The sequence below is a fragment of the Schistocerca gregaria genome, chromosome 1 (genome assembly GCF_023897955.1).
Source record: "Schistocerca gregaria isolate iqSchGreg1 chromosome 1, iqSchGreg1.2, whole genome shotgun sequence".
NCBI lineage: Eukaryota > Metazoa > Arthropoda > Insecta > Orthoptera > Acrididae > Schistocerca > Schistocerca gregaria.
In genome coordinates, this window is record NC_064920.1 from 383,476,392 (window position 1) to 383,503,613 (window position 27,222).

The 27,222-nt window shown below is 37.8% G+C and overlaps 1 protein-coding gene across 1 annotated transcript; it reads left to right on the plus strand.

Moving 5' to 3' along the window:
• Positions 1-749: 749 nt before the first annotated feature.
• Positions 750-25,763, plus strand: LOC126348459 (39S ribosomal protein L11, mitochondrial). The gene is made up of 3 exons (XM_050002356.1): positions 750-976; positions 17,547-17,736; positions 25,414-25,763. Exons 1-3 carry the CDS (start codon positions 842-844, stop codon positions 25,677-25,679), a joined length of 591 nt encoding a protein of 196 aa, XP_049858313.1. The 5' UTR covers positions 750-841; the 3' UTR covers positions 25,680-25,763.
• The last annotated feature ends 1,459 nt before the right edge of the window (positions 25,764-27,222 follow it).

The following is a 27,222-nucleotide window of genomic DNA, read 5'->3' on the forward strand; positions in this document are numbered from 1 at the left end:
ATGTTCTTGATCGGCTTTGTGTGGTAAGGTGCTAGGAAGTGAGACAATGTTTCTGCTCACTGATACTTGCTGACGAAAACACACAAATATAAACACATCAAACTATATTTATAAGAGAATAAGTAGAGTCTCTTCATATTATCTATTGCGTTTTTTCCTCACTTAACTAATAACATTGTAAACAAATGTAGAGTGGAGATTTATACGTTAAACGCTCTTCAGTGAAAACAGCTACAAATTACGTTCACATTTATCTACAGTGTGGGTGTACACATTTATATATATAGTGTGTTTAGCTGTGTTCTGTCGCTATAAATTTTCTACCTGTGCGAATGCCGCCATTTGAAATACTTAAGTAAATAATTGTACTGCGTATTGTTTTAACTTGACGGAAAGTGTGATTTTGTCGTAAAGGACGTGGTGACTAAATGCTTTTTGATACGAGGTAATTTATGTTGGCTTCGTGTTATCACAAATTTTAATGTATGCACAGAGGTCTAGAATGACTGTAGTCGTAAGGAAAATAAATATATCGTACAATTGAGAGGAGTAGGGTTGCTTTGTAAGGGAGAAATTGGCTTAAGTCGAGATGAAGATATTTTCTAAAATTCCATGGTAAGTGAATGTCGACAGTGAGGATATGGTGAGTAGTGATATTAATTATAAGGTAATCATTTTCTTCTTGTACCAATGTTCTTGAAGATATTTTGTGTGAATTTCATTTTCACTATCGAAAGTATTTCCGTTCGATTTTGCCCGAGGGTATCGAAACGTCGTACAGATGCCTAATGTTTGTAAATAATGTAGACGAAGAGCAGTAGACTTCAGTGAACAGTTAAAAATGTCGAAAGCTGCTGGTAGGCTGAAGACCTTGCGTAAGGCCGTTGACAAGGTGCAACATGGAAATAAAATTCGAACCAATATCCCAGCAGGAATGGCAGTTGCCGGTCCTCCGTTAGGACCAATGCTTGGGCAGGTAAAAACGATTTTGAATTTGTATATTGTGACCGCAATCATTTTCCGTACAACAGCCTTTGATGCATAGCGTACGTCGTTTATCAAAATGTTTAATATCAGAGGCAACTTAAATTTTGTGAGTGTCCTTATCATCTCTCATCATTCGGGAAGTGGTGAGAAATGGAATGAATGGGAACTTGTGCAGGCACTGATGACCACGATGTAGAGAGTCTCATAAACCAACATCGCCGTCAACTTGAATTTTATTAGATATTGCTCATTGTAGTACCGCCGGTAGCAGCAGCATCTATGTTTCGATAGTATTTTACCATGATACCACACCCCTCAAAGTCACACAGATTCAACCAAAATATGAAAATGGTTTTACAGATAATAATAAATAATAAAAAAAACCACAAAACACATCATTTTCCGAAAGTTAGAAGTACTAGTTTGACTGATCAGCACTAATACCCATAATCGAAAAACACACAATCTTGTTAGCCCATGAAAAAGAGTATCAGTAATAATCTATAATTCATAACCGGTGTAGTATAGGTGTGTATAAAAATGTCGTTTTCATACAGTTGTGCTCTAATAGCGCACAAACAGCAAACACTACTTTTCGTTCAAATTACTTTTATCATCATCATTTTTTTCTTTCTTTTTTTTACTCCGTTTGTGCTTCAAAGCAGAAGCTCTGTTCCATAGGTTTTTCAAACTGAAAACGAAATAAATGGTGTTCTCAGACACACACAAAAATGTGTGTGTAGGCCTGTTATTTTGAATGGAATACTTTTAGTTTGTGAATGTTCAATGTTCAGTACCTTGCTCCAAAATATTCTTTAAAGATATATGGACAACATTTGGCTCTGTAAGGTTTTAATTAATTTTTATTTTTGGATAGTTTAATCTGGAAGGTAACATAATATCAACATCTATATTAATCTCATCAGTTAAATGAAGTTAGTTTCCTTTTACAAGAGACTTTCAGCTTAATACCAAGAGAAATAGTGAGTAAAAATCCATACACACTAACATACAATGCTTATATTTCTTAAGTTCAGATTAGTTTGTGGTCATGTAAGTACAAATGTTAATACGAACAAGTTGGCTTATAATACTACGAACACAGACTCAATTAGTGTCTGAACTGTTGTTTTTTGCTGCGTGTGGAAGTAATGAACAACCATGATTCAGTGGTTGTCAGCTATGTAAGGATATACAAAAGAATGTTTGGCAGAATAGTTAAACAGGCAAAACAAATGGCAAACAATAAAAACACATCAGATGCCACAAATAAATCAGAAGCTTGGCAGATTGCCAAGACTGGAATGAGCACTGAAAAACAAAAGCATTAAACCCTACATTAGAAATAACGGGGAAGTGATTACAATCAGACATATATGCGAAGAATACAACAGGTATTTTATAAATTCTAACAAAACTGATGATCTCCCTCCTTCACACCCAAATTCCCAATACAGTGCGACACAGATGAGGAGAATTCAAATTTATTCATTTATCCTGCTGTGATTTGGCTAATATTATCAAATCCCTAAAAAAATCTCAATCTTTTGACTGGGATGAAATTCCAAGAAAAATAATATAGACAGAATGTGATTATATTGCATCCTCAACTCTGTCACATAATAAATAAATTGTTCGATGAGGACTGCTTTCCAGACAGGCTGAAGTATTCGTAAGTTCTACCTATCCATAAAAATGGCAGACAAGAGGAGGCAGGAAATTTTTGTCCAATATCAATACCACAAATTATTTCTAAAATATTTGAGCAAATATTGTGTAACCTATTAGAAAAATAGGGTCGACCAAAGCGTCCGATCCCACCTGTCAGCTTTGACCCGTGACATAAGGCTGTTGTGGTGTGTGACATCACGATGGCACGGAATTTAGTTTGTGAGAGTAGCGTGTTTGTAGGTGTCGTTTTGATGTGGCGACTTGTGTGAATTTTGGTAAATTGCTTTTTTTATGTCTTTGATAGGTATGGATATGACACAGGTCAACAGTTTTCAGTCGTCGGGGACAGTGTGTTGTCTCTAATAAAATTTCTTCAACTATTCAGATTTTTGGATGAAGTCGTGAAGTGTTCAATATGTCATGAAGAAATGAGGCTTACTTAGAGCTCCGGCGTCTCGGACCAGGGATGGCTGTATGTGGAGATGTCGTAAGGATAACAGGTCAAGGGAAGTGTTCGATCCCAACGTGTGGCTGTGTTGGTTAGGTTAGTGTTTTTTAACGTTCCGTCGTCTACGAGGTCAGTAGAGACGGAGCCCAAGCTCGGGTTAGGGAAGGATGGGGAAGGAAATTGGCCATGCCCTTTCAAAGGAACCATCCCAGCATTTGCCTGAAACGATTTAGGGAAATCACGGAAAACCTAAATCAGGATGGCTGGAGACGGGATTGAACTGTCGTCCTCTCGAATGTGTGTCCAGTGTGCTAACCACTGCGCCACCTCGCTCGGTGGCTGTGTTGGTATTGGTATCGGGAGATGTTTTTGAGCTATATAGGTCAAGGGAAGTGTTAGGTCCTAATTTATGAGATCGGGAGCTGCTGTTGAGCTATATAGGTCAAGGGAAGTGTCTGATTCCAGGTGATATTGTGTCTAGTGGTTTTGTGATGTTGGTTTTTTTCGTCATTGTGGGTGGTTTTGTATGGGAATCGGTGTCTAAATTTGTTTATATTTAGTTTGTCCCCACCTAATACCCCCCCCCCCCCACTATTTCCCGTGCTTGTCCCATTAGTGTCATTAGGCTTTTTGTGGAATGTGTGTTTTGTTTTTCGATGTATTTTCGTCCTCATAATGTGTACGTAACGACTTTATATGCGCCTTATTGGAATCGTGGTTCATGGTCGATTCCGCCTATTTGTGATCTCATGGGTCAAAGCAGATGGGCAGGATCTGATGCTTCCGTATTTCCGAAAAATACAACAAAAAACATTATTTTTAATATTCAGTATGGATTTTCGCAGGACCAAAGCATTGTGCATGTCGCTATTAATGAACTAATCACTAAAATAACCAAATGCCTCAATAACAAGGACAGTGTGTCCAGTATCTTCTGTGATGTCAGTAAGATATTTAATATGGTAAACAATAAGCAGGTGTTCCTCAAATTAGCTTCTGTGGCTTCCATGACAAATCTTTAAGTTGGTTCACATCTTATCCCAGAATAGGAAACAGAAGGTAGTGAAACATCATAAGGTTCAGAAATTTTGCTCAGTTTGGAAGGAAATTCAAGCAGTTGTACCCCAGGGGTCCGTACTAGGCCCGTTACTATTTCTGTATTACATAAATGACATGCCAGGTAAGGTAACTTCAGATAAGATCCTGTAGGCTGATGACTCAACAGCAGTAGTCTGCTGTAAAAACATTGAAGAATTAACACAGAAAACAAAACAAACCCTTCAAGAGCTCGAAAATTGGATAGGCATAGACAACAACATTTCAGGCAGGCTAGAAAAAAAAATCTTAACTTCATAGCCTTGGATGTTATTGAATTCAGAATATGATAAAGTTAAGGGCTAAGTAAGGAACATGCATTTTTTTGTTTCTTTTCCTCCAAAAAAATTTCTCCTCTATGATACAGCCCTCCGAAGATAACACTGTGCGTACCATTTTGAAGATGCAAAATTTTGGGAAAAAATTTAAAATTCTATATCTCTGGAACAGTTCTAGACATTTTATTTTATTTTTTATTTTTTTTTTTTTTTTTTTTTTTTTTTTTTAAATGCTTTATGATTACAAAGAAATCTTCCATTTGGACTTACCTTCCAAAGTTCTTTTACTATAGTGTTCTGAATTATTTTTTTTTTTTTTTTTTTCAAAAATACCAATCCATAAAACTTTGATTTTTTTTTTTTTTTCTGTTGATTAGAACCATGTAGTTCTACATTCCCTGGAAAGGAGAGCTTCCACTTTCAGGCTAAGCATGTTTTATAAACAATTGAAATTTTTTCCATGCATAAAACATGTTCTATCATCACATAACAAGCTCATAAAAATCAAAAACTATCCTTATTTAACATAATTTTAATTTTGAAAGATGACTAAGATACTCATTTTTCAAGCAATTTAAATGGTTCAAAAATGTATGTGAAAGGTCTAAATCCTTAAAGGTTTCAATTTATACAACAACTGTGCACTCAGTTTTGTACTGAAATTAGCCAGTCAATGAACTAAAAATGTGTTCCACTGCTTCAGTATCTTCCTTTGATATAGAGTGATGACTTCCTGTTGAACCAATAGGAACTGGAGCACTTATAATCGTCAAATCTTTGTGAACAGGAAGTGATCACAGATAGCGTCGTTGCTGTGTTTCAGCTGGAAACATGTATCCAGAAGCTGGTCCATGTGGTAGCATAAAATTCACCACAATTTCGTTTAATCAGCTAAATCACTGTGAAGTAATAAACATAGTTCTTTAGCCTGTACACACCCTTTCACTTCTGCAATGTGTTGTTATGTCACTTTCTTCAGATGCTGGTATGTTACTGCTTTCACTGACCATTTACGAAGTTCATCAATGAAACTGTCAGAGGCAACAGTTTTCTTAATTAGTTTATTTTCCTCCCGTGTCACATATGTAATTTCTGCAGAAATATCTGCTACGTCCTCCGGGCCAAGTGTCCCTTTTCAGGGCAGTCACCACAAGTCTCTTGCTTTACATCACAGACTACTAATGACTTCACACACCCAACCAAGGTGTCATATGCAACATGCTCCAGTAAGTTCAAATTTCATGCAGTACATACATAAACAGACATCTCTAGGTGTTTATGGAACTACCCACTTAGATTGTAGTGCATAAAATTTTGGTATTCCAGTATGTGAAGTTGTTCTTATAAATTGCAAACGTTTTCTTTAATACTGCAAGTGATGTGCCTCTTCACTTTCACAATTTTTTGACCTTCAATTGTTACAGTGGCTTTTCTGTTGGCACTCTGATGAGAACAGCCCCATTTATCTTCCAGATAAAATGACTGCACAATTTGAACTTCAGTTGCTTCTACAGGATGACTATAATAGGGATCTGGTCTTCCAAGACTCCTTTTACAGACCTCGCATTTCTTGATTTGTCTGCCGTGTACTTTGATACTGATGGAATGTGGATAAAAATTGTTTTCTTTGGAAATGTCTGTGGAATAATTGCTGAATTGATATTTGTCAACAATTCTTGGCAAGAGTGCGTTGGTTCATTTTCTTCTGAAGATGGAGTTTCTACTTTAAACAGTGTGGTCAATTTTGCTGTAGTGTATTCACCCATAGCTTTAGTAATCTCTCTGTGCTTTCTTGATGCATAAAACTTATGACTCAACTTCACTGACCACGGTTTCTTAACAGGACTAACACCTACCTCTGTAGTTGTCTGAATCAGGGTACTTAATTCTTCCTCTGTTGATGCAAAATCTGGATCACCTGCATCACGGGGAGCTTCACTTTGTTCAGATACTATCATTGTTGTTGTGCTGTCAAAACATTTAGAACACAAGAAGTCGTCAGTGGAAACTCTTTGCCTTTACAAATGTCTGCTTGTGTCTGTGTATGTGCGGATGGATATGTGTGTGTGTGTGTGTGTGTGTGTGTGTGTGTGTGTGTGTGTGTGTGTGTGTGTGCGTGCGTGAGTGTACACCTGTCCTTTTTTTTCCCCCTAAGGTAAGTCTTTCCGCTCCCGGGATTGGAATGACTCCTTACCCTCTCCCTTAAAACCCACATCCTTTCGCCTTTCCCTCTCCTTCCCTCTTTCCTGAAGAAGCAACCGTCGGTTGCGAAAGCTAGAAATTCTATGTGTGTGTGTGTGTTTGTGTGTTTTATTTATTGTGCCTATCTACCGGCGCTTTCCCGCTTGGTAAGTCATGGAATCTTTGTTTTTAATATATTTTTCCATCCGGAAGTTTCTTTCTATATACACCCACACACACACACACACACACACACACACACACACACACACACTCTCTCACACGCGGGATTTGAGCTTTCGCAGCCCATGGTTGCTTCGTCAGGGGGGGTGAGGCGATGTTTTTTTTTTTTTGAGGGGCTGGTGGGGAGTCATTCAGGTCCCGGGAGCGGAGGGACTTGCCTTGGGGGGAGAAGGGATGGGTATACTCTCGCACACACGCACACATCGGTCCACATGTGTACAGACCCAGGCAGGCATATATATTAAAAATAAAGATTCCAAGACTTACCAAGCGGGAAAGCGCCGGCAGACAGGCACATGAACAAAACACACAAACACACACACAAAATTACGAGCTTTCGCAACTGGCAGTTGCTTCGTCAGGAAGGAAGGAAGGAGAGGGAAAAATGAAAGGGTGTGGGTTTTAAGGGAGAGGGTAAGGAGTCATTCCAATCCCGGGAGCGGAAAGACTTCCCTTAGGGGGAAAAAAAAAAAAAGGACAGGTGTACACTCGCACACACACACACACACATATCCATCCGCACATACACAGACACAAGCAGACATATTTAAAGGCAAAGAGTTAAGGGCAGAGATGTCAGTCGAGGCGGAAGTACAGAGGCAAAGAAGTTGTTGAAAGACAGGTGAGGTATGAGCGGCGGCAACTTGAAATTAGCGGAGGTTGAGGCCTGGCGGATATCGAGAAGAGAGGATATACTGAAGGGCGAGTTCCCATCTCCGGAGTTCGGATAGGTTGGTGTTGGTGGGAAGTATCCAGATAACTCGGACGGTGTAACACTGTGCTAAGATGTGCTGGCCGTGCATCAAGGCATGTTTAGCCACAGGGTGATCCTCATTACCAACAAACACTGTCTGCCTGTGTCCATTCATGCGAATGGACAGTTTGTTGCTGGTCATTCCCACATAGAAAGCATCACAGTGCAGGCAGGTCAGTTGGTAAATCACGTGGGTGCTTTCACATGTGGCTCTCCCTTTGATTGTGTACACCTTCCGGGTTACAGGACTGGAGTAGGTGGTGGTGGGAGGGTGCATAGGACAGGTTTTACACCGGGGGCGGTTGCAAGGGTAGGAGCCAGAGGGTAGGGGAGGTGGTTTGGGGATTTCATAGGGATGAACCAAGAGGTTACGAAGGTTAGGTGGACGGCGGAAAGACACTCTTGGTGGAGTGGGGAGGATTTCATGAAGGATGGATCTCATTTCGGGGCAGGATTTTAGGAAGTCGTATCCCTGCTGGAGAGCCACATTCAAGGTCTGATCCAGTCCCGGGAAGTATTCTGTTACAAGTGGGGCACTTTTGGGGTTCTTCTGTGAGAGGTTCTGGGTTTGAGGGGATGAGGAAGTGGCTCTGGTTATCTGCTTCTGTACCAGGTTGGGAGGGTAGTTGCGGGATGCAAAAGCTGTTTTCAGGTTGTTGGTGTAATGGTCGAGGGATTCAGGACTGGAGCAGATTCGTTTGCCACGAAGGCCTAGGCTGTAGGGAAGGGACCGTTTGATATGGAATGGGTGGCAGCTGTCATAATGGAGGTACTGTTGCTTGTTGGTGGGTTTGATGTGGACGGATGTGTGCAGCTGGCCATTGGACAGATGGAGGTCAACATCTAGGAAAGTGGCATGGGATTTGGAGTAGGACCAGGTGAATCTGATGGAACCAAAGGAGTTGAGGTTGGAGAGGAAATTCTGGAGTTGTTCTTCACTGTGAGTCCAGATCATGAAGATGTCATCAATAAATCTGTACCAAACTTTGGGTTGGCAGGCTTGGGTAACCAAGAAGGCTTCCTCTAAGCGACCCATAAATAGGTTGGCATATGAGGGGGCCATCCTGGTACCCATGGCTGTTCCCTTTAATTGTTGGTATGTCTGGCCTTCAAAAGTGAAGAAGTTGTGGGTCAGGATGAAGCTGGCTAAGGTGACGAGGAAAGAGGTTTTAGGTAGGGTGGCAGGTGATCGGCGTGAAAGGAAGTGCTCCATTGCAGCGAGGCCCTGGACGTGCGGGATATTTGTGTATAGGGAAGTGGCATCAATGGTTACCAGGATGGTTTCTGGGGGTAACAGACTGGGTACGGATTCCAGGCGTTCGAGAAAGTGGTTGGTGTCTTTGATGAAGGATGGGAGACTGCATGTAATGGGTTGAAGGTGTTGATCTACGTAGGCAGAGATACGTTCTGTGGGGGCTTGGTAACCAGCTACAATGGGGCGGCCAGGATGTTTGGGTTTGTGAATTTTAGGAAGTAGGTAGAAGGTAGGAGTGCGAGGTGACGGTGGGGTGAGGAGTTTGATGGAGTCAGGTGAAAGGTTTTGTAGGGGGCCTAAGGTTCTGAGGATTCCTTGAAGCTCCGCCTGGACATCAGGAATGGGATTACTTCGGCAAACTTTGTACGTAGAGTTGTCTGAAAGCTGACGCAGTCCCTCAGCCACATACTCCCGACGATCAAGTACCACAGTTGTGGAACCCTTGTCAGCCGGAAGAATGATGATGGATCGGTCAGCTTTCAGATCACGGATAGCCTGGGATTCAGCTGTGGTGATGTTGGGAGTAGGATTAAGGTTTTTCAAGAAAGATTGAGAGGCAAGGCTGGAGGTGAGAAATTCCTGGAAGGTTTGGAGAGGGTGATTTTGAGGAAGAGGAGGTGGGTCCCGCTGTGATGGAGGACGGAACTGTTGCAGGCAGGGTTCAATTTGGATAGTGTCTTGGGGAGTTGGATCATTAGGAGTGGGATCAGGATTGTTTTTCTTCGTGGCAAAGTGATATTTCCAGCAGAGACTACGAGTGTAGGACAGTAAATCCTTGACAAGGGCAGTTTGGTTGAACCTGGGAGTGGGGCTGAAGGTGAGGCCTTTGGATAGGACAGAGGTTTCGGATTGGGAGAGGGGTTTGGAGGAAAGGTTAACTACTGAATTGGGGTGTTGTGGTTCCAGATTGTGTTGACTAGAATTTTGAGGTGTTGGGGGGAGTGGAGCTGGAAGTGGGAGATTGAGTAGATGGGAGAGACTGGGTCTGTGTGCAATGAGAGGAGGTTGAGGTTTGTTGGAAAGGTTGTGGAGGGTGAGTGAGTTGCCTTTCCGGAGGTGGGAAACCAGGAGATTGGATAGTTTTTTGAGGTGGAGGGTGGCATGTTGTTCTAATTTGCGGTTGGCCTGTAGGAGGATGCTATGTACAGCCGGTGTGGATGCGGGAGAGGAAAGATTGAGGACTTTGATTTGGGATAGGAGTTGACGGGTGTGTTCATTGGCCGAGTCGATGTATAGGTGAAGGATTAGGCGGGTGAGGGCTATGGATTGTGCTGTTTGGAACTGGTATAAGGACTGATGGAAAGAAGGATTGCAGCCAGAGATGGGAACTTTAGTGTGAGGCCTTTGGGAGTAATGCCAAATGTCAGACAAGCCTGAGTAAATAAAATATGGGAGTGTAATCTGGCTAGGGTGAAGGCATGTTTGCGGAGGGAATGTAAATAAAATTTAATGGGGTCGTTGTAGGGGTAATATGAGGTTAAAGTGAAAGTAAAGAGAGATTTATATAGGGAGAGATAAAGGTGTGAAAAAAGTCGAAAAAGTGTTGGTTTGAGATGAGCTATGTTGATCATGTGCTGAACTTAGGTTGGTGAACAACAATGGGTGCAAAGGTTGGGTAGTTATGTTGTCTCCAGATCACTTTAAAGGGTGGGGAAATTCAAGAAAATTTCGACAAAAAAATTTTTTCGAAAAAAGTTTCGAAAAAATAATAGGCGAAAAAATAAAATTCGAAAAAAATTTTTGAATAAAATCTCGAAGAATATGTGTGTAAATGTATTCAAAGGACTGGTTATGTACTGGCAGGTTATGATAATGAGGCTAACAATTATTTGATGAAGAAATAATAACGTGTAAACCTGTGGGAAGCTGCTAGAAAATGATCGGTTTTGTGGGAAAAAACGGGAATGGGAATAAAACGAAAGTTGTTGGAAAAAAAACTGAGATGGTTGTGTAATGGGTGAAAGGAACTGAAGCTGTGAAATAGTATTCACGAGTTTACACGAAAATATATATATGTGTGTGTGTGTGTAAGTCCGCTTCAAGGTCACCCGCGTAGCGAGCAAACCAGAGGCCCGGCTTTTTAAAAAAAAAAAATCTCTAGAGCGGTCTGGCGCGACCCATAACCACCTCAATCAATATTTTTTTTTTTTATTTTTTTTTTTTTTAGAAAGGAATTAAGGAAAGGAGATAAGGATCTTTATTGTCTATAATATATCATACAATCACCATTAATCTTTATTTTACAATTGCCATTACCAACTTTGGCCCATATAAACAAGTACTCATCAGCATTTAATTTCTTCTTCTTCCTAGTACTCAAAACAAATGGCATGCTTGGAACTAGATTCGGCCCATATAAACAGGTATTAATGATGATTTTTAAAGGACCCTGTATGGTAAGTAGTTATTTAATGACCTACTTTAATCACCCTGAGAAGGAGACCTCACTACTCGTGAGGCCATTTACTAGGATGGCCTACGGCTGTGTGTCTGAGCAGGACTTTGAGGTTTTTACCATATTGAGGCTCTAAGTCACTTTATGCAGTCCACGAAATACATTGGGGCCTCCAATTAACTGCTGCTTATTAAATTGACCAGCAAGGTCAATATCAATAGCCTTCAAGCTGCGATAGACAGGTACACTGCGCCGCCAGTGACGACACCATGCACGTTGCAGAGGCATTGCTCTGGTACTCAAAACAAATGGCATGCTTGGAACTAGAGTACCATAAGGCTGTTTAGCCAACAGTCCTGTAGTCTCCGAAATACTCCATGTCTTCCAAGTGAGAATATTAGCATCAGGAAAAGCTTCAAGGCCACCATAATCTGCTTGATTGCCCCACACAACAGCAAGTGTGAGCCAAGTACTACCTCCAAACACTGCCTGTACATCACAGGTAAAGTTCAGATGTAGTCCACGAAATACATTGGGGCCTCCAATTAACTGCTGCTTATTAAATTGACCAGCAAGGTCAATATCAATAGCCTTCAAGCTGCGATAGGCAGGTACACTGCGCCGCCAGCGACGACGCCATGCACGTTGCAGAGGCATTGCTAATATCCTCACTTGGAAGACATGGAGTATTTCGGAGACTACAGGACTGTTGGCTAAACAGCCTTATGGTACTCTAGTTCCAAGCATGCCATTTGTTGTGAGTACTAGGAAGAAGAAGAAATTAAATGCTGGTGAGTACTTGTTTATATGGGCCAAAGTTGGTAATGGCAATTGTAAAATAAAGATTAATGGTGATTGTATGATATATTATAGACAATAAAGATCCTTATCTTCTTTCCTTAATTCATTCCTAAAAAAAAAAAAAAAAAAAATGATTGAGGTGTATACCTGTCCTTTTTTCCCCCTAAGGTAAGTCTTTCCGCTCCCGGGATTGGAATGACTCCTTACCCTCTCCCTTAAAACCCACATCCTTTCATCTTCCCCCTCCTTCCCTCTTTCCTGACGAAGCAACCATAGGTTGCGAAAGCTCGAAATTTTGTGTGTGTGTTTGTGTTTTTTTATTGTGTCATATAAAATCACTCCTGTATGGATATTCAGATAGTCAGCACACTTAGCTCTCCTATGGCCCCAGTCAGAAGTAATTTCAAACAGTCCTTTTCACAAATCACACTGCAATTGTATCATCTCACGAATACACACTCAGTGGATGGTCTCAGATTTCTTAGAAGCCTCTTCAGTAAACAAATTAGCTCTGAATAGCTACAGTACAAATACCCGCAATGAACAACCACAACAAAGAAACTGAGTAGAAACTACAATAAAGTGTAAGAAATATCTGCAACAAAGAAAGTATAAGAAATAACTGCAACAAAAGCATTAGAAATAAACATTATAACAAAGAAATTAGTAAAAAAACAACTTCACTACAGACATAAATAAACCTGTCCAACTTAAAAGTGGGAGCTCTCCTTTACAGAGAATATAGTACTACATGGTACTAATCAACAGAAAAAATTCTAACTTTTCTGAATTGGCATTTTAGAAAGAAAGAAAAAAAAATCAGTAAATTATTTAAAAAATTCAAAAGGAGACAGTAAAAGAACTTTGACAGATATGTTCAAACAGAGAATACCATTGTAACCATATAGAAATTATCTTTCAAATAAAAAACTCTAATATCTATAACTGTTACAGAGATACAGCATTTTAAAAATTTTTCAAAATTCACATCTTCAAAATGTTGTTTGCAGTGTCATCTTTGGAGGCTTGTTCTCGAGGCAGTTTTTTTTCGGGGGGGGGGGGGAGGGGGGGGGGGAATCTTTCTTACTTACTCCAGAATTTTAATATATGCTGAATTCAATAACAACTGAGACTCTGGGGTAACCCCCTGCCTGAAGTGATACAGATAATGCCAATAAATAATAATGCTATGAAACTAAACCTAACAAAAACACAAATTGTACACTTCAGAACCAAACTGTTGTATATATAACACAGTTAAGTTATGAAAGCAGAGAACTAATCACTGCAGAATCTGTTAAATTTCATGGAGTGACCATAAACAGAAACTTGGCATGGATTGATCATGTGGATTGCTTATTGATCGTTTCTGTATCATGCATATTTTACATCACTTGTAAGATATGGCATAATATTTTGGGGTGTTGAAAAAGGAAGCCACCTCTGAATGTCCTAGCTACAGGAAAAAATTATCAGAGCTATGACTGGAACAAACAATAGACAATCATGTAAACCTGTATTTCCAAGCCTTGATTTATTGACAATTCCTTCTATGTTTATATATGAAACACTTCTAATTGAGATAAAAAAACCACATCTTTTTGAAGGAAATTTGTTTACACGTGCTTATGAAACAAGGCACAAACAACATTACTTATTACCTTGCCACAGACTAACATTTTTTTCAAAATACTCCAATGTATGTGGTTTTGAAGCTTAGCAATAAAATGTATTCAGAGCTCAAGGACTGCAAGCTAGAATCCACAGGTGCAAACGTTGAAAAATATTCAAAACACAAATGTAGTGCTGATGATTTTATAAATGAAGAAGGCAAGTAGGACATATTACATTTGTGAGGTCAGATGTACACTCATATGAAACCAGAAACAGGAACTTATTAGACATTCCTTGGATGTGTTTGAGTGAAGTCCAAAATAATTTTGTACATGCTGGCAAAACATTTTTGAACACTATATCACATGGTGCATGAAAATAAATTTAAAACGGTGGTAGAGACATGGCTGAAAGAGAAAGCATTCTATAGCACAAGTGAATTCATACATAATGAAAAAAATATGATGCTCTTGTATATAATGAAAAATATGATGCTCTTTTTTATAACAAAAAATGATGCCCTATTATTACGAATCTGATTGTGAACTAACAAAATTGTAACTTATGATGTACAACATAATTTGTCTGTGCAACCGGTGTAACAAAACTAATTATGGACGAGTTCAAGATGTGCAATATTTATTTAATAATATGTTCTTTTCATTTGTGCCCATACTTGTAAACTATGTATCTATATTTCTAGATGTATACATATAGTTCTTTTATGGAAGTAAGTGCTCTTAGATATATCCATATTTATAAACTAGAGAAACAAACATGAAAGACACATAAAAAGAAATATTTTAAACCACTGTATAAAATTTTAAAAATCCGGAAGAAATGTAACATACAAATGTTGTAATGTGCTTCTGGGAGCATCCATATGCTTTCTTTTAATGTATCTTGTTTTAAGGCATACTTAGGTAGGCATAGAATTATTGATTGATGAGTCACCAATGTTTCAATCAATTTCAATTATGCTTTTTTATTTATTTGTTGTGTGTGGTTCTGCCATTTTAGATCTTCTTGGGGCCAAACTTCTAAAAATCTGGTGCTATTTATGGTTTCAAGTATTTTGCCTAACAGTCCTATGGTTCAGTTAGAGGCTGTTGATTCTGCACTGTTTGGATATATAGTGTTTGTTTTGTGTGTGTTTATTATTAAGTTGTTCATTGTGAACTATTCTAATATATGTGAAGTGCTCTTTTTTTTTATTTAATTGTGATTCAGTAATTGATAAAGCTACTGTGGGCTGTTTCTTGCTGCTCCTGGAAATTACAGCTGTTTATGATTTAAATAGAAAACCAGTAACACATTTCCTGTCCCTTGTCTCCTGTGTCCTGTCTTCATCGCCATATCATGTGTGACATTTTGATTCTTTTCTTAGAATATTGCAGATTAAGTCCTTTTCAAGTGTGAAATGCATACCATTGTGATGCTGATATAATTTGTTGAGAAATGAAATATTTATTTCAAGTATCTCTTCCATAAGTTGTGGTGACTTACCAAACGGGAAAGCGCTGGTAGATAGACACAATAAAAAACACACAAATATCAAGCTTTCGCAACCCACGGTTGCTTCATCAGGAAAGAGGGAAGGAGTGGGAAAGACGAAAGGATGTGGGTTTTAAGGGAGAGAAGAAGAAGGGTTGAAGGTAAAAGTGTGTTTCCAGTGTAGGAAGGAGAGTAGATTTTTGATCAGTCCAGTATGTTTGAGTTTTGGGGTGAAGCTGAGTGTGAAGCCCTTGGAATGCAGTAAAACTTCTGTTGGATAAAGGATCTGCTGAATAGATTAATAATGGTGTTCTGGATTTGTTTGCCCTTTACGGAATATTAGGAGGGGTATGGTAGATAGAACAGGCCATCAAAGGCAAGGCCTTCTCTTACTGTTGGAAGTTGTAAGAGGATTAGGGAGATGCGTAGGAAATTGGAAATGTATAACAGAAATATCTTACAAAGGGAGAAGAGGTAGCTCAAGGATGCCTGTGCCATGGAAATTTGTTTCCATTGTGCTATGTTTGTGCTTGACAATAAATGGCAGAATCTGAACATCCAATGCCTTTGCGAAAGGAGAGTTGGCATCCAGATATGGGATTTTTGTAGTCTGGCTATTTTGGAGGATTCCATGAATTAGGCAGCATTTCTGAATTTTTGTGATACATAGCGGTACCGTGAAGTAATGTTGCTACATGGAGCAAGGATCCATTAGGAATGGAGTGTAGCTGTAGGACAAGAAAAGAAATATGCAGGGTGAGTCAGGAGGAAAGGTACATGGTTTGAGGGGTGACAGTATTAGTGATTCGGAACAAAAAAATTTATATGGACATATGGACTATCCCGGATGGTTTCATAGAGAGAACGCATTTAATGTACACTCTTGTTTGTTTTCGGTATTACTCAAATATTGACATTCTTTACAGCATACCACAGTAGTGTAGAGGAAGTTGGGGTGAATAATTTAATACAGGATACTTGTGTCTATCAAGTCGTGAAACTACTTCAACCTGGCCTACATAAACCATCTATGTTAGAGGCCTGAGCGTTGTGTGAGATTGTCAACTTTCTCATGCTCTCTTCTCACAATCTATTACCCCCTAGAGAACAAATGAACAGCATATTGTTTCGGAAACTTATGTAGTTTAATTTTGTACTGTGACCCGTTTTCACTGGAGGATGCACTTTTTGAGTTAATCGAGGAAAACGTAAACAAGTGATATTGAATGTGTTGCATCTCAGAAACTATTCAGAATAGAGCATTTGTCCAGGTGAAGTTTTTGTTCAGAATTACTAATACTATCACCTCTGACTCATCCTGTATGTGGCACTGGGGAATGATCACAAAATAAATTAAAAGCCATGCAGGAGCAACATGGATACTTATAGCTGAAGACTGCAAAGTGTGGAAAAGTCTAACAAGGCCTCTATTTAACAGTGGATGTCAAACGATTGATAATGATGGAAGCTAAAGTAAACTAACATTATTTTAAGCTTTGGACACTACAGATGTTTGTTATTAAGCTTTTACCAAGGTTGCCTTAAATTACTGGTTAAAAATCTTCCTCAGAGTAATACATGTGGCGCACTATTTAGCATAAGCTGTTCACAATCTGAAATTCCTTTGTTTGACACCTTAAATTTTTTCTTGCCTAACATTATTGCTGATGTTTTTGTAAAGTTGAAATAATTAACAAATAAAAAAGAAACAATTAATAATAAGACTATTTGCTGAATAAGCTTGGTGGTTAGAAGTTCCTATTAAAACATTGAAGTGTTATTTATATGTAGAATTAAATCTATGTAATATTTAACCATACATATGAATGTAAGTAAAGAAATAATAAATAACTCACATTTCCTTGTCACATGCTTCCTCCCCCCTCCCCCTCAGAATTCTCATTCAAAATCTGATAAAGAAAAATTTGCGGGTGGTTGTCTTGAAAAGAATACATCAGATTTCCTTTTCTATCCAACCTTGAAATCAATTTCCAGTCACCTTGTTGTCAACAGTACATAAAACCCTAATATTCTTTTCCTCTAGCTTTTCATGTCAGTCTTAAGTAGTGTTTTATTCCAATGATTGCTTCATAATTATTAATACCACTACACCCACTGCCAATACTGCAGGTTAATGAACAGTGTTGTGCAGGATTAAGATGTTCATTGGTTGGGTCCTCTTAGGCACATTAAGTTTATAACTGTTCTGATACTGAAAAGAACTAATTTTTTTGTCTGCAACCATAAGAGAAATGACCTCTTGAGAGTATTATGGCTCATTTTATGTTTTACATTACAAAACTGATATTCTATTGTTCTTTTGTCTTCAGCATGGAATCAATATTGCAGCTTTTTGCAAGGATTTCAATGAAAGAACAAAGGATTTAAAAGAGGGAATACCTCTTCCATGTAGAATTACAGTTAATGCTGATAGGAGTTATCAGCTTATTATGCATAAGCCACCTGCTACATTTTTCCTAAAACAAGCTGCTGGTATACAAAGGGGTGCTATGGAACCAGGTACGAAGGTTTGGCAGTAGTTGTTTAAATTGTACTTCATTGCTAACTGTACTAGGATACATTGAGTGAATTAAATGACAAATATCAATCTTTCCTCAATGTCAACATGAAAAATTTTAAAATGTTTGTCATGTATAACAATCACAGTTTTATAGTTAGTAGTCAGTACATATATGTTACATCTATGGTTGCATATTTTAAATTGAGAGTCTTTGGACACATGCTTTCAAATTTCATTGTAGTTGTTGTCACATTTCTTTTCATCTCAGTTTTGCGTTATTCATAACCAGAATATATTGCTGAATGATGAATGATAGTACAAAAATCAAAGTTTCAGGATAGAAGCAACAAACAAAAAAGTAATTTCAGCCACGCAATTCCAGATGAATTCTGGGTGATGCATTCTCCCTCTTAAGAGACAGAATCTAATACTGGTCATGAGACACTCCATTTTTGTTCCTTTTACAAGTTGTGACTTTCCATTGTGCATTGTAATTTGTATTGCAGAGAATTTTAAACTGTGACCATGTAGGTCATAGGGTCATTCCATGTCAAGGGGACCAGGGGTCCCCACTTGACCATCTCCAAATCCATCTTTGGTGGCTACATACCAAATTTCAGTTCAGTATCTTCAGTCGTTCAATTCTTAGAGGATTTTAAAGAGAGGCTACTCACCTCCGCATCATGTACCAAGGTGCAAATGCGCCAACTTTGCTAGGCTTTCTTAAAAGTTCTTGCAAACATTTGGTCATTTGCTTTAATATACACAGACAAGTTTTCATTCTGAATCACATTGTGGAAAAAATTAGGGATTTAGCCTTACCTAAATATAGATACAAGCCTCTAAAGGGGCTAAAAAATTTGTCGCGCTATTCGGAGAGCCACGGTTTGACTGACCATTGCTACTTTTCATATGAACCAATCACACCAAATCTTCAGAGGGTTATTCATATCTATGATGTCTATGTATCGACCAAATTTAATTAACATTGGATGCCCAGATGAAAAGATATGAATCTGCAAAGTTGGTCAAAATTTTCTAATTGCAAATTTTAGGCTATTTTTGGGGGGCAATATCTCAACTGTGTCTTCTTCAATCCTCTTTTTCTTGCTACAGCTGGAAAAAGCATGCTTTAAGCTTTCAAAGAAATATTATTTAATTTTTGGATCTTTCAGTTTGACGAGTAAGAACACATTTCAAAACTTATTATTTTAGCACTTTGAGAAGACTGAAAAATCAAATATTGTGCTCATGAAGTCCCATAATTAATTATTTTTATTCAAGTGTATAAGCCAGTTTCAAACAGTAATTTAGCACATGACATGAAAACAAGTGTAGTACAAAACACAGCAAATTTGCAGAACAAAAATACTAAAGATTCAGTTCCATGTTTGGTTAAGCACTTCTACAATTTTGTTAATGACAGATTGTGGACAACTGTACTGTCTTCCTGGTGATGATGCTGATGAGGCTTCCAAAGTCATGAAGATATGTTGCTCGGGAATCCAGCAGGTATCTTTAGCAGTCGATCAGTGGAAGGAATGAGCATGACTCTGTGGGTGCGTAAAGCTGATGACGACATCTTGTTGTTCATGTGAAACTTCACATGTTTCCAACACACCAAAAATTGCCATACAATCAAGTAACATACTATTCTGCTTGCAAACTTGGAATTTCTTCATCTGCTTCGAAGGCATTAACTGTGAATGCTGTAGAATCATTGAAAACTCTGCTTACTCTGAAAAGATTACAATTAATTGATTTTCTCTTGTTCCAGATACTGTATGTCCCATGGTAAAACTTGTTTCTCGATCTGGGTAGATTTTTTCAATTCCTTCTTTTGGTACATAAAAAAGCTTTACACCTGGAATACTATCATCACAGAATTTGAATAAATCATATGGAGTCAATATTTGGCAGTGATGCCAAAATCCTTTTCAAGCAGGCATAAATTGTCGTAATTTTTGAAATTCTTATATTGAACAGCTGAATCATCACTAAAGCAATAAATGTTCTTAATGTTTTCAGTGTTTGCCTTTAAATATGCTATCAAATTTATTTGATAAGCATGGACAGCAATGGTGTTATGACAGAGCAGTCGCTGATCATACGAATTCTAATACTCTGACATTCGTTGCCATCAAATTAGACATCAGATGGATGAAATGTGGCCTGACTATTCTCCCAATGGAATCCTTGCACAGTATCCTGAACAATGAATGAATAATTCTCAGCAAAATCTGTCAAAATCTATCAATATAATTAATTCATTTTCTGCAATATTTCTTTGTAGCTGCTTAAGGTATAAACTTTGGTGTTCTGACTCAAACTGATGGCTTCTTAAACTGGTAATTTTCAAAATAAATGCTTCCATGAAATCTTCAACAGTTCTCTGGCAAGTCTCCAATGTCTCTCTGCCAGCATGGGTCAGCATGACCCATTGCTTGTATTCCATTGTTTCTTCAGAATCATAGTCTTTTTTAAAAGAGTCTTCAAGAAAAGCCTCTAGTTGCATTTTTCCTGGCCATTCCTCACAATTTTTTTTATTCCAAAGTGCTCACAGTTTTTTTTTTTCCGTCAAATCCTTGTAGTCATCTTGAATGGATGTTGCTGAATCCAACATTAATTTGACATTTTGATGAATTGCACATACACATACTGAGTGTGATCCAGAAGCACCAGCTGTACTACACCATTTCGGCCTGAGCTTACAAAATTTTGAGAAGCTTAGTTCATTTCCAAATTGCTTACAATAAGCAATGAACATTTTTCAAAGTTACAAAGTAGCAGGCATTTCTCCTTTGAATCTTTCCCCATTTATTCTTACAACAACACAGTCCTTTTTGCCCGGGCATAAACAAGAAGAGTCATCATCTTCAAAGAAAGTGAGGACATTTTGTTTCATTTCATGAAGGAGCTTTTCCCCCATTTTCCATCTTCAGTTTCCAAACCTTCTTCATCTTAGCTGAAACAGCAAATTCTTTAGCCATTTTTTCAATAGTGCAGTTATTTGGGGCCAGGGTCAAAATGTGAACTTTACTGCTATTGCTTGAAGTCTGAAGTTTAATCTTAAGTTGGTCAATTAAGACGTCCATACCTTTACATTTATTACACTCTTCCATTTGTATCTGAGCAGTAACTACTTGGCTCACACCAACAGCCATGGCAATTATCTTTGTAATGCTGCCTCGGGATTTGACATTTGCACTTTATGTATCCCATTGAATCCCTTTTGCTGATCTGTTGAAGCTTTTGTAGTGATTCTCCAAGTGATGATAAAGAAGTTTTAGCAGTAAAGCCAAGCATCGATGCCACCAACGTCTTCTGTGGATGGTGATTCTTGCTTATCCTGGTGGGATGATTGTTTTGGGCATTTGATGTCTATATTTGCTACAAATTTTCTGACACAGTTTAAAAACATCATTAGTCAGTGACTTTAACCTATCAGACATTGCAGTATTTACAAGTGTTATTTGTTTTTCTTTACCAAATGGGTTGTAGAAATTCTTCTGGAATTGAAATTTTGTTGTCAACAAGGCACTCTGGTATGAACAAATTTGGGCATCTTCAGTAAAATCAAGTTCAGACCTACACTGAAGAAGCTCCTTGTTAATTGGGGACATGTCCTTTACTGATTGTAGTTCCCTTTTGCCATGATAGAATGGTGATGACTCCAGACAATAGTCAGTATTGATTTTATATAAAATATACTAATTAGGCTATTAAACATATTGTTTTAGTGCGTACCTTCAGCTACAACAATGATTACTGATTATTCAAACACTCAGTACTCAATAGTAAGATTGTACAGTGTCAACATCAAAGATTACACCGTACAAAAGACTGACACTGAAAATTGCCAATAATGGAAGCAGCAATTGAAAGTGGTGATTCAGCAATGTATATCACTGCTGTGAAGGTAGGGCCTTAAAAAATTATTGCTGCTTTAGAATACCAATGGAAACAGAGTGACAATGCACTGTAGGGTTAAAACTTCTAAAGCAACATAACACTTCGTTATGATCTTCTATATTTTATAATCCTCAGAGCACTTTCTGAGGTTTTATTATATTTTACACTGTAAAATAATGTAAAACACTTCTTATCAGCATAGTTACTTTCCCTAAGCCACAGGAAAATCTTATACTATTAAAAGACACTACAATTACACTTTTTTTTATTTAAAACTTCAGATCATATTAATTTTTGTATTTATTAGTAATCCATTTTCCCTACTATTGATAGGTATTCTTAATCATCAATATACAAGATACAGAAATTAAACAGTATAGCTTTGAAAGCTTAAAGTATGCTCTATCCAGCTGTGGCAAGAAAAAAAGGATTGAAGAAGACGCAGTTGAGATATTGCCCCCCCCCCCCCCCCAAAAAAAAAAAAAAAAAACCACAAACAACCCTAAAATTTGCAATTAGAAAAAATGGGCTAACTTTGCAGATGCATATCTTTCCATCTGGGCGCCCAGTGCCAATTAAATTTGTCTGATATATAGACATCATAGGTAGAAATAGCCATCTGAAGTTTTGGCATGGTTGGCTCATACGAAAAGTAGCAGTGGTTGGGCAACCATGGCTCTCCGAATAGTGCCACAAATTTTTTTGCCACTTTAGAGGCTTGTTTCTCTATTTAGATATGGCTAAATCTCAAATTTTTGACATGGTGGAATTCAGCATAAGAAGTTGTCTATGTATATTAAAGCAAATGTTTGCTAGAACATAAAAAAAAAATTAAAAAAAAACACCTGGCACATTTGCACCTTGGTACATGATGAAGAGGTGAGTGCCTCTCTTTAAAATCCCCTAAGAATTCAACCACAGAAGATACTGGTGTGAAATTTGGTATATAACCATCAAAGACCATGTAGAACCTTCACACCAAATTTCATTAGATTTGGAGACAGTTCAGTGGGGACACTTTTTAATATTGGTCCCTCTGATGTGGAATGACCCCATACTAATTTTCATGCCTTTTAATCCTATGTGCCATGTCTTACATCAGAACTGCCAAAATGTCTCATTTCGGTAATTTTTTGCTGTACCTGGATGTTATTCACCATCACTATCTTCCAACTAGTTGCCACACAGTTTGTAGTGACTCTGTCATGCAAGCTATAACCATGAAATTGCTCCTTGTTAGTTTACTGTGCCTCACTAGCAAAGAACCCTTTGAGTGCGAGGTCGCAAAAGGCCAGTTTTGTTTATGGCATTCAGTGCCCCACAATATTGGGTGCTAATGACAACAGGGGAAGGACTGGGGGTATCCAATGAGGAGCACAGCATGAGATTATGGATAGCAGTTGAACTGCTTAGTTGACAAGTAACTCATTACAGTGTTACTGGTGTTGATCCAAAGCAGAACAATGGCAAAGATAAACAGAGCAAACATTGTATTACATCTGCAACAACAGTGCCAAAGTTGATGTTTCATCAGAAAGAAATCCAAGGAATTTTACAGATTAAGAAAGAATTGGCAGAAGAAATATTAACATGTCTGGGGGATGAGTGAGTGGAATGTATGGTGGTGTCATGCACGATTCTGTGGACAATGTACACGAGGAGTACAGTGACGATAATACATGCCTAACGAGTGAAAGTGAGTTCATCGTCTTTGTTGGACAGGGAGCCACATATCAGGTCTCCAGTGAAATGTAGTAAAGTATAAGTGTCCGAGGAGCGGGTACTAAACATAATTACGTACGTGGAAGATAATCCTCAGCATAGTAAAAAATTAGTGATGAACAGATTTCAAATAAGCCCACAGCAATATGATCATGTAGTGCATAAGAAAAATTATGGATATTTGAGGGAGGATAAGGCATACTTGTTACAAAAACTAGTGTTTGTGTGTTTCATGGATGTTTTACAGGATGCGCATCATACTGTATGTAACATATTATATTGATTTTAAGGGAAGCAATGGATGGTTACATAATTTCAAACAGTGCTCCAGAATTGGAAGATGTAAGATAACAAAGTTTCATACAAAGCATCAACTTTTCGATATAGCAAACTGCAGAATCAGCCTGAAAATTGGTAGTAGCTGAGATAAACTTATCCCATTGTTCATTAGGAATTTGTATTCAACTCTGACAAACTGGGATTTGAAGAGGAAATGGATTTGAAAGGAACCTTGGATATTAGGGTACTAAGAGAGTGGTATCAAGATAAATTAACATCAGTGCTTTAACATATTTGTATAAAATTACACTGACTGTTAATCAGGATGGTCAATTGGCTGGAAAGTTATTTATGTGCTGTGAGAAATTGGATGTGCTCTGCCCCCACAATTCTATCTTGTGTGTGTGTGTGACTTTCAAGGCCAGTATGGAATATTATAGTCCCAAAAAACAACACAACACTTTCAGATGAGCCTTTCTAAAGATTGAACTTGCAACGTCACACTTAAGGAGTTACTTGTTAGAGGTGCAACATGATGGGCTTAAGAGAACTACAAATATGGTATGAGCACTGCTTTAGGCCAGTAGCTGGTCAAAATAACTTGCTTTTGCTTGATTTCTGGTCTGTGTTTAAAAATCATACTACTTTACAGCAAACTCTCTCTCCTGAGAAGCGCGTGACATTGCAGTTCATACTATCTGAAACCACAGGACAAATTCAGCCTCTGGATTTGTTTTTTCTGTACTTATATAGTGTTGCACTATGTGCAACTATGCCTTAAAAGATAGCTAGTTTCATAAGCTCCACGACAGACTGTTTCGTATTTGGTTGCATGTCATCACACTCCATCAGTTATTATCATCCCGTTAAACCAATATGATTCTATATGCATTCTTTAAGAGTGGATACCTAGCTGAACATCCTGCATGATTTGTAAATCCCAAGGAGTTTTCTTTTGATCTTGATGGTGCGAACGTTTTTGATCACTGTGGTACGCCATTTTTCATTTTGTGTTCATGGTGCAAATTTATTGTTTGTTTTGAACAATTTTTTGTTTGTTGACGATACCCAGTTTGTGGAGCTTAATACATACATCCCATAGAAGGTTGATCTCTGGACCTCTCAGATACATTTCCTCGAGCACATGCTGAGTCATTGGCAGCTAATATTTTTCCTGTCATAATTGTTAGCACAACACTTTCTAATGAGCCTTTCTAAAGATTGAACTTACGACCTCACACTTAAGGAGTTCCTTGTAAGAGGTTTTCTTGAACAATTGGATTATTTTTCACATTTAGCCTTTCACTTAGCTTTCATTTGAGAGTGAGTAAAAAGTAGTGAAAACCAAATTTTTTGAACACGAGACCAGTAAAGTATGTTTATTGTGAGCCCTGTATGCTTGTATTTTGTCCTGAAAAAGGAACTACTTTTCTAATGTTTAATGCCCCTTCTCACTCCTCTTAGCACATGGCACTAGAATAGTGAATTAACAATTATGAGAAGAAGTCAGAGACACTCGCGATTACAGGTAGAGTTTTTAGGCAAAATAAAAAAATTCACTTCTACTTGAGTGTGAAACATTATTGTTCATAAGAAAATTAGCTCTTGACCATGTCATCAAAATGCATGAAATATTATTAAAGTGTAACTTCCCTTTGAAGTTTTAGAAATAGTCCTCATGTTTTCATAAATATTTAGAGGTAAACAGTTCCAACCTTGCATTGCATTTGATCTGCTTAGTTATAAATGGATTTTTGTTTCAGGAAAAGAAATATCGGGAAAAATAACACTAAAGCATTTGTATGAAATAGCAAAAATCAAATCAGAAGATCCTCCTTTGGCATGTTATACTTTAGAACAAATATGTATAATGTTGGTAGGTGTTGCAAGATCATGTGGCATTGAAATAACAAGAAATATTGACTCAGTTGAATATGGTGAATTTTTGGAAGAAAGGAGAGAAGTTGTTGAACAACAGAAGAAAGAACTTCAAGAGAAAAAGGAAGCTCGGATGTTAAGAACAGGCTAATCACTCTCTCTTTGTATCTTCCTGTGTTGTGTAGTTGTACAAAGAAAGTTTGCTGTTATTAAAAACAGAAGAGATATGTACAAATATTTCTTTTACACCTGTAACTCCTTAATTTTGCAAGCCCAAGAGATATAGAGGTAACATTTTTGTCTAAGTGAGTCTTTGTTGAAAATGATTAGGATGGATGAATTGTGACGTATGAAGTTGTGAAATGGTGAATAAGTGGCCAGCACTAACAGCCATAATCACATTAATTTTCAGGTGATTTCTTGTCATTGGTCGGACCAGTAAATATAGATTCATGGTCACTACCATGACAACCCATGCAAGTTATTCATTGCTGCACTAAGACATATAACGTATAAAAGATATACAGCATATAAAATACATATCACATATAACATATAAAAGACATATAACATATAAAGTCCTCACCTCAGATTTAGGTAGACGACTTCCTTCTGCCTGCTCGAGCCAGCATGCAATGGATGGTGTCGGTACAATACCAGCAGTGCTTTGGAATGTGACTGTTGTGCTTGAGTGCAGACAATTATTTCCTCAGTGTCTTCAGCTTGAGCTGCTCAAAAAAATAAGAATGCTGTTACAGACTGGCTTGCTAAAGAGAAACTGAGCAACAAGGGTATCTTATTTAAGTAAATCTGTTACCAGTATAACTAAGGATTATAATAAAAACATTGTGTGCTCTCTTTCTCGACACACAATAACTAATTCAGAATAATAGTGATACCTGCTATTATATTAACCATGGTACTGGTTTTACATTCAGGCAGTGTCAAGGGCTTGATATTAGGTAACCAAACATGAACAAATAAAATAACATACAAATACATCCATAATTATTAAAAGATTGATGATCCAGTGTGAAGCTCAAATTCAGACGGTTACCACTAATATTTATTATGGTACTATTTGCTTATGGAGTTAATCATGCCTACTTCCATTCTCATTGAACTAGCTAATTCTGTTACATAAAAAACTATTATTATTGTTTTTTGCTTCAATATTCAGTAAAACACTTAAGCAAAGTGATCTTTTGAAGTAGAATATGAGAAACATATCATTGCTATAACACACACACATAATACTTGGAACACACACATACAAATGAACTAGAATGAAAAACATGCTTGAAAATTAACAGCAAAGAACCAGCAGATGCATAGATTTTCATTTGTAACACTTCCACTGGAATCATTACCTAATAAAGAAAACATTGACATTCCTTAATCATATGAAGAAGCCTTGTTCTTTTGAGTGATTTAGTTAACATATCAGCCAGCTTCTACTGCATTGAGAATTGTTCCCCTGAGTTTTATCTTTTCTCTAATAAAATGATTTTTGATATCAGTATGTCTTATTCTTCCACGGCAATCACTTGTTTTGTATACACCAGATACATATTTATTATCACAATAAAGTTTAATGGGGTCACTTTCAGGGCATGAAGAGATTTCTTTTTTGACTTCTGTAGCCAGAATGCATCTCAACAAGTTGACGCCATGGCTACGCATTCAGCTTCAGT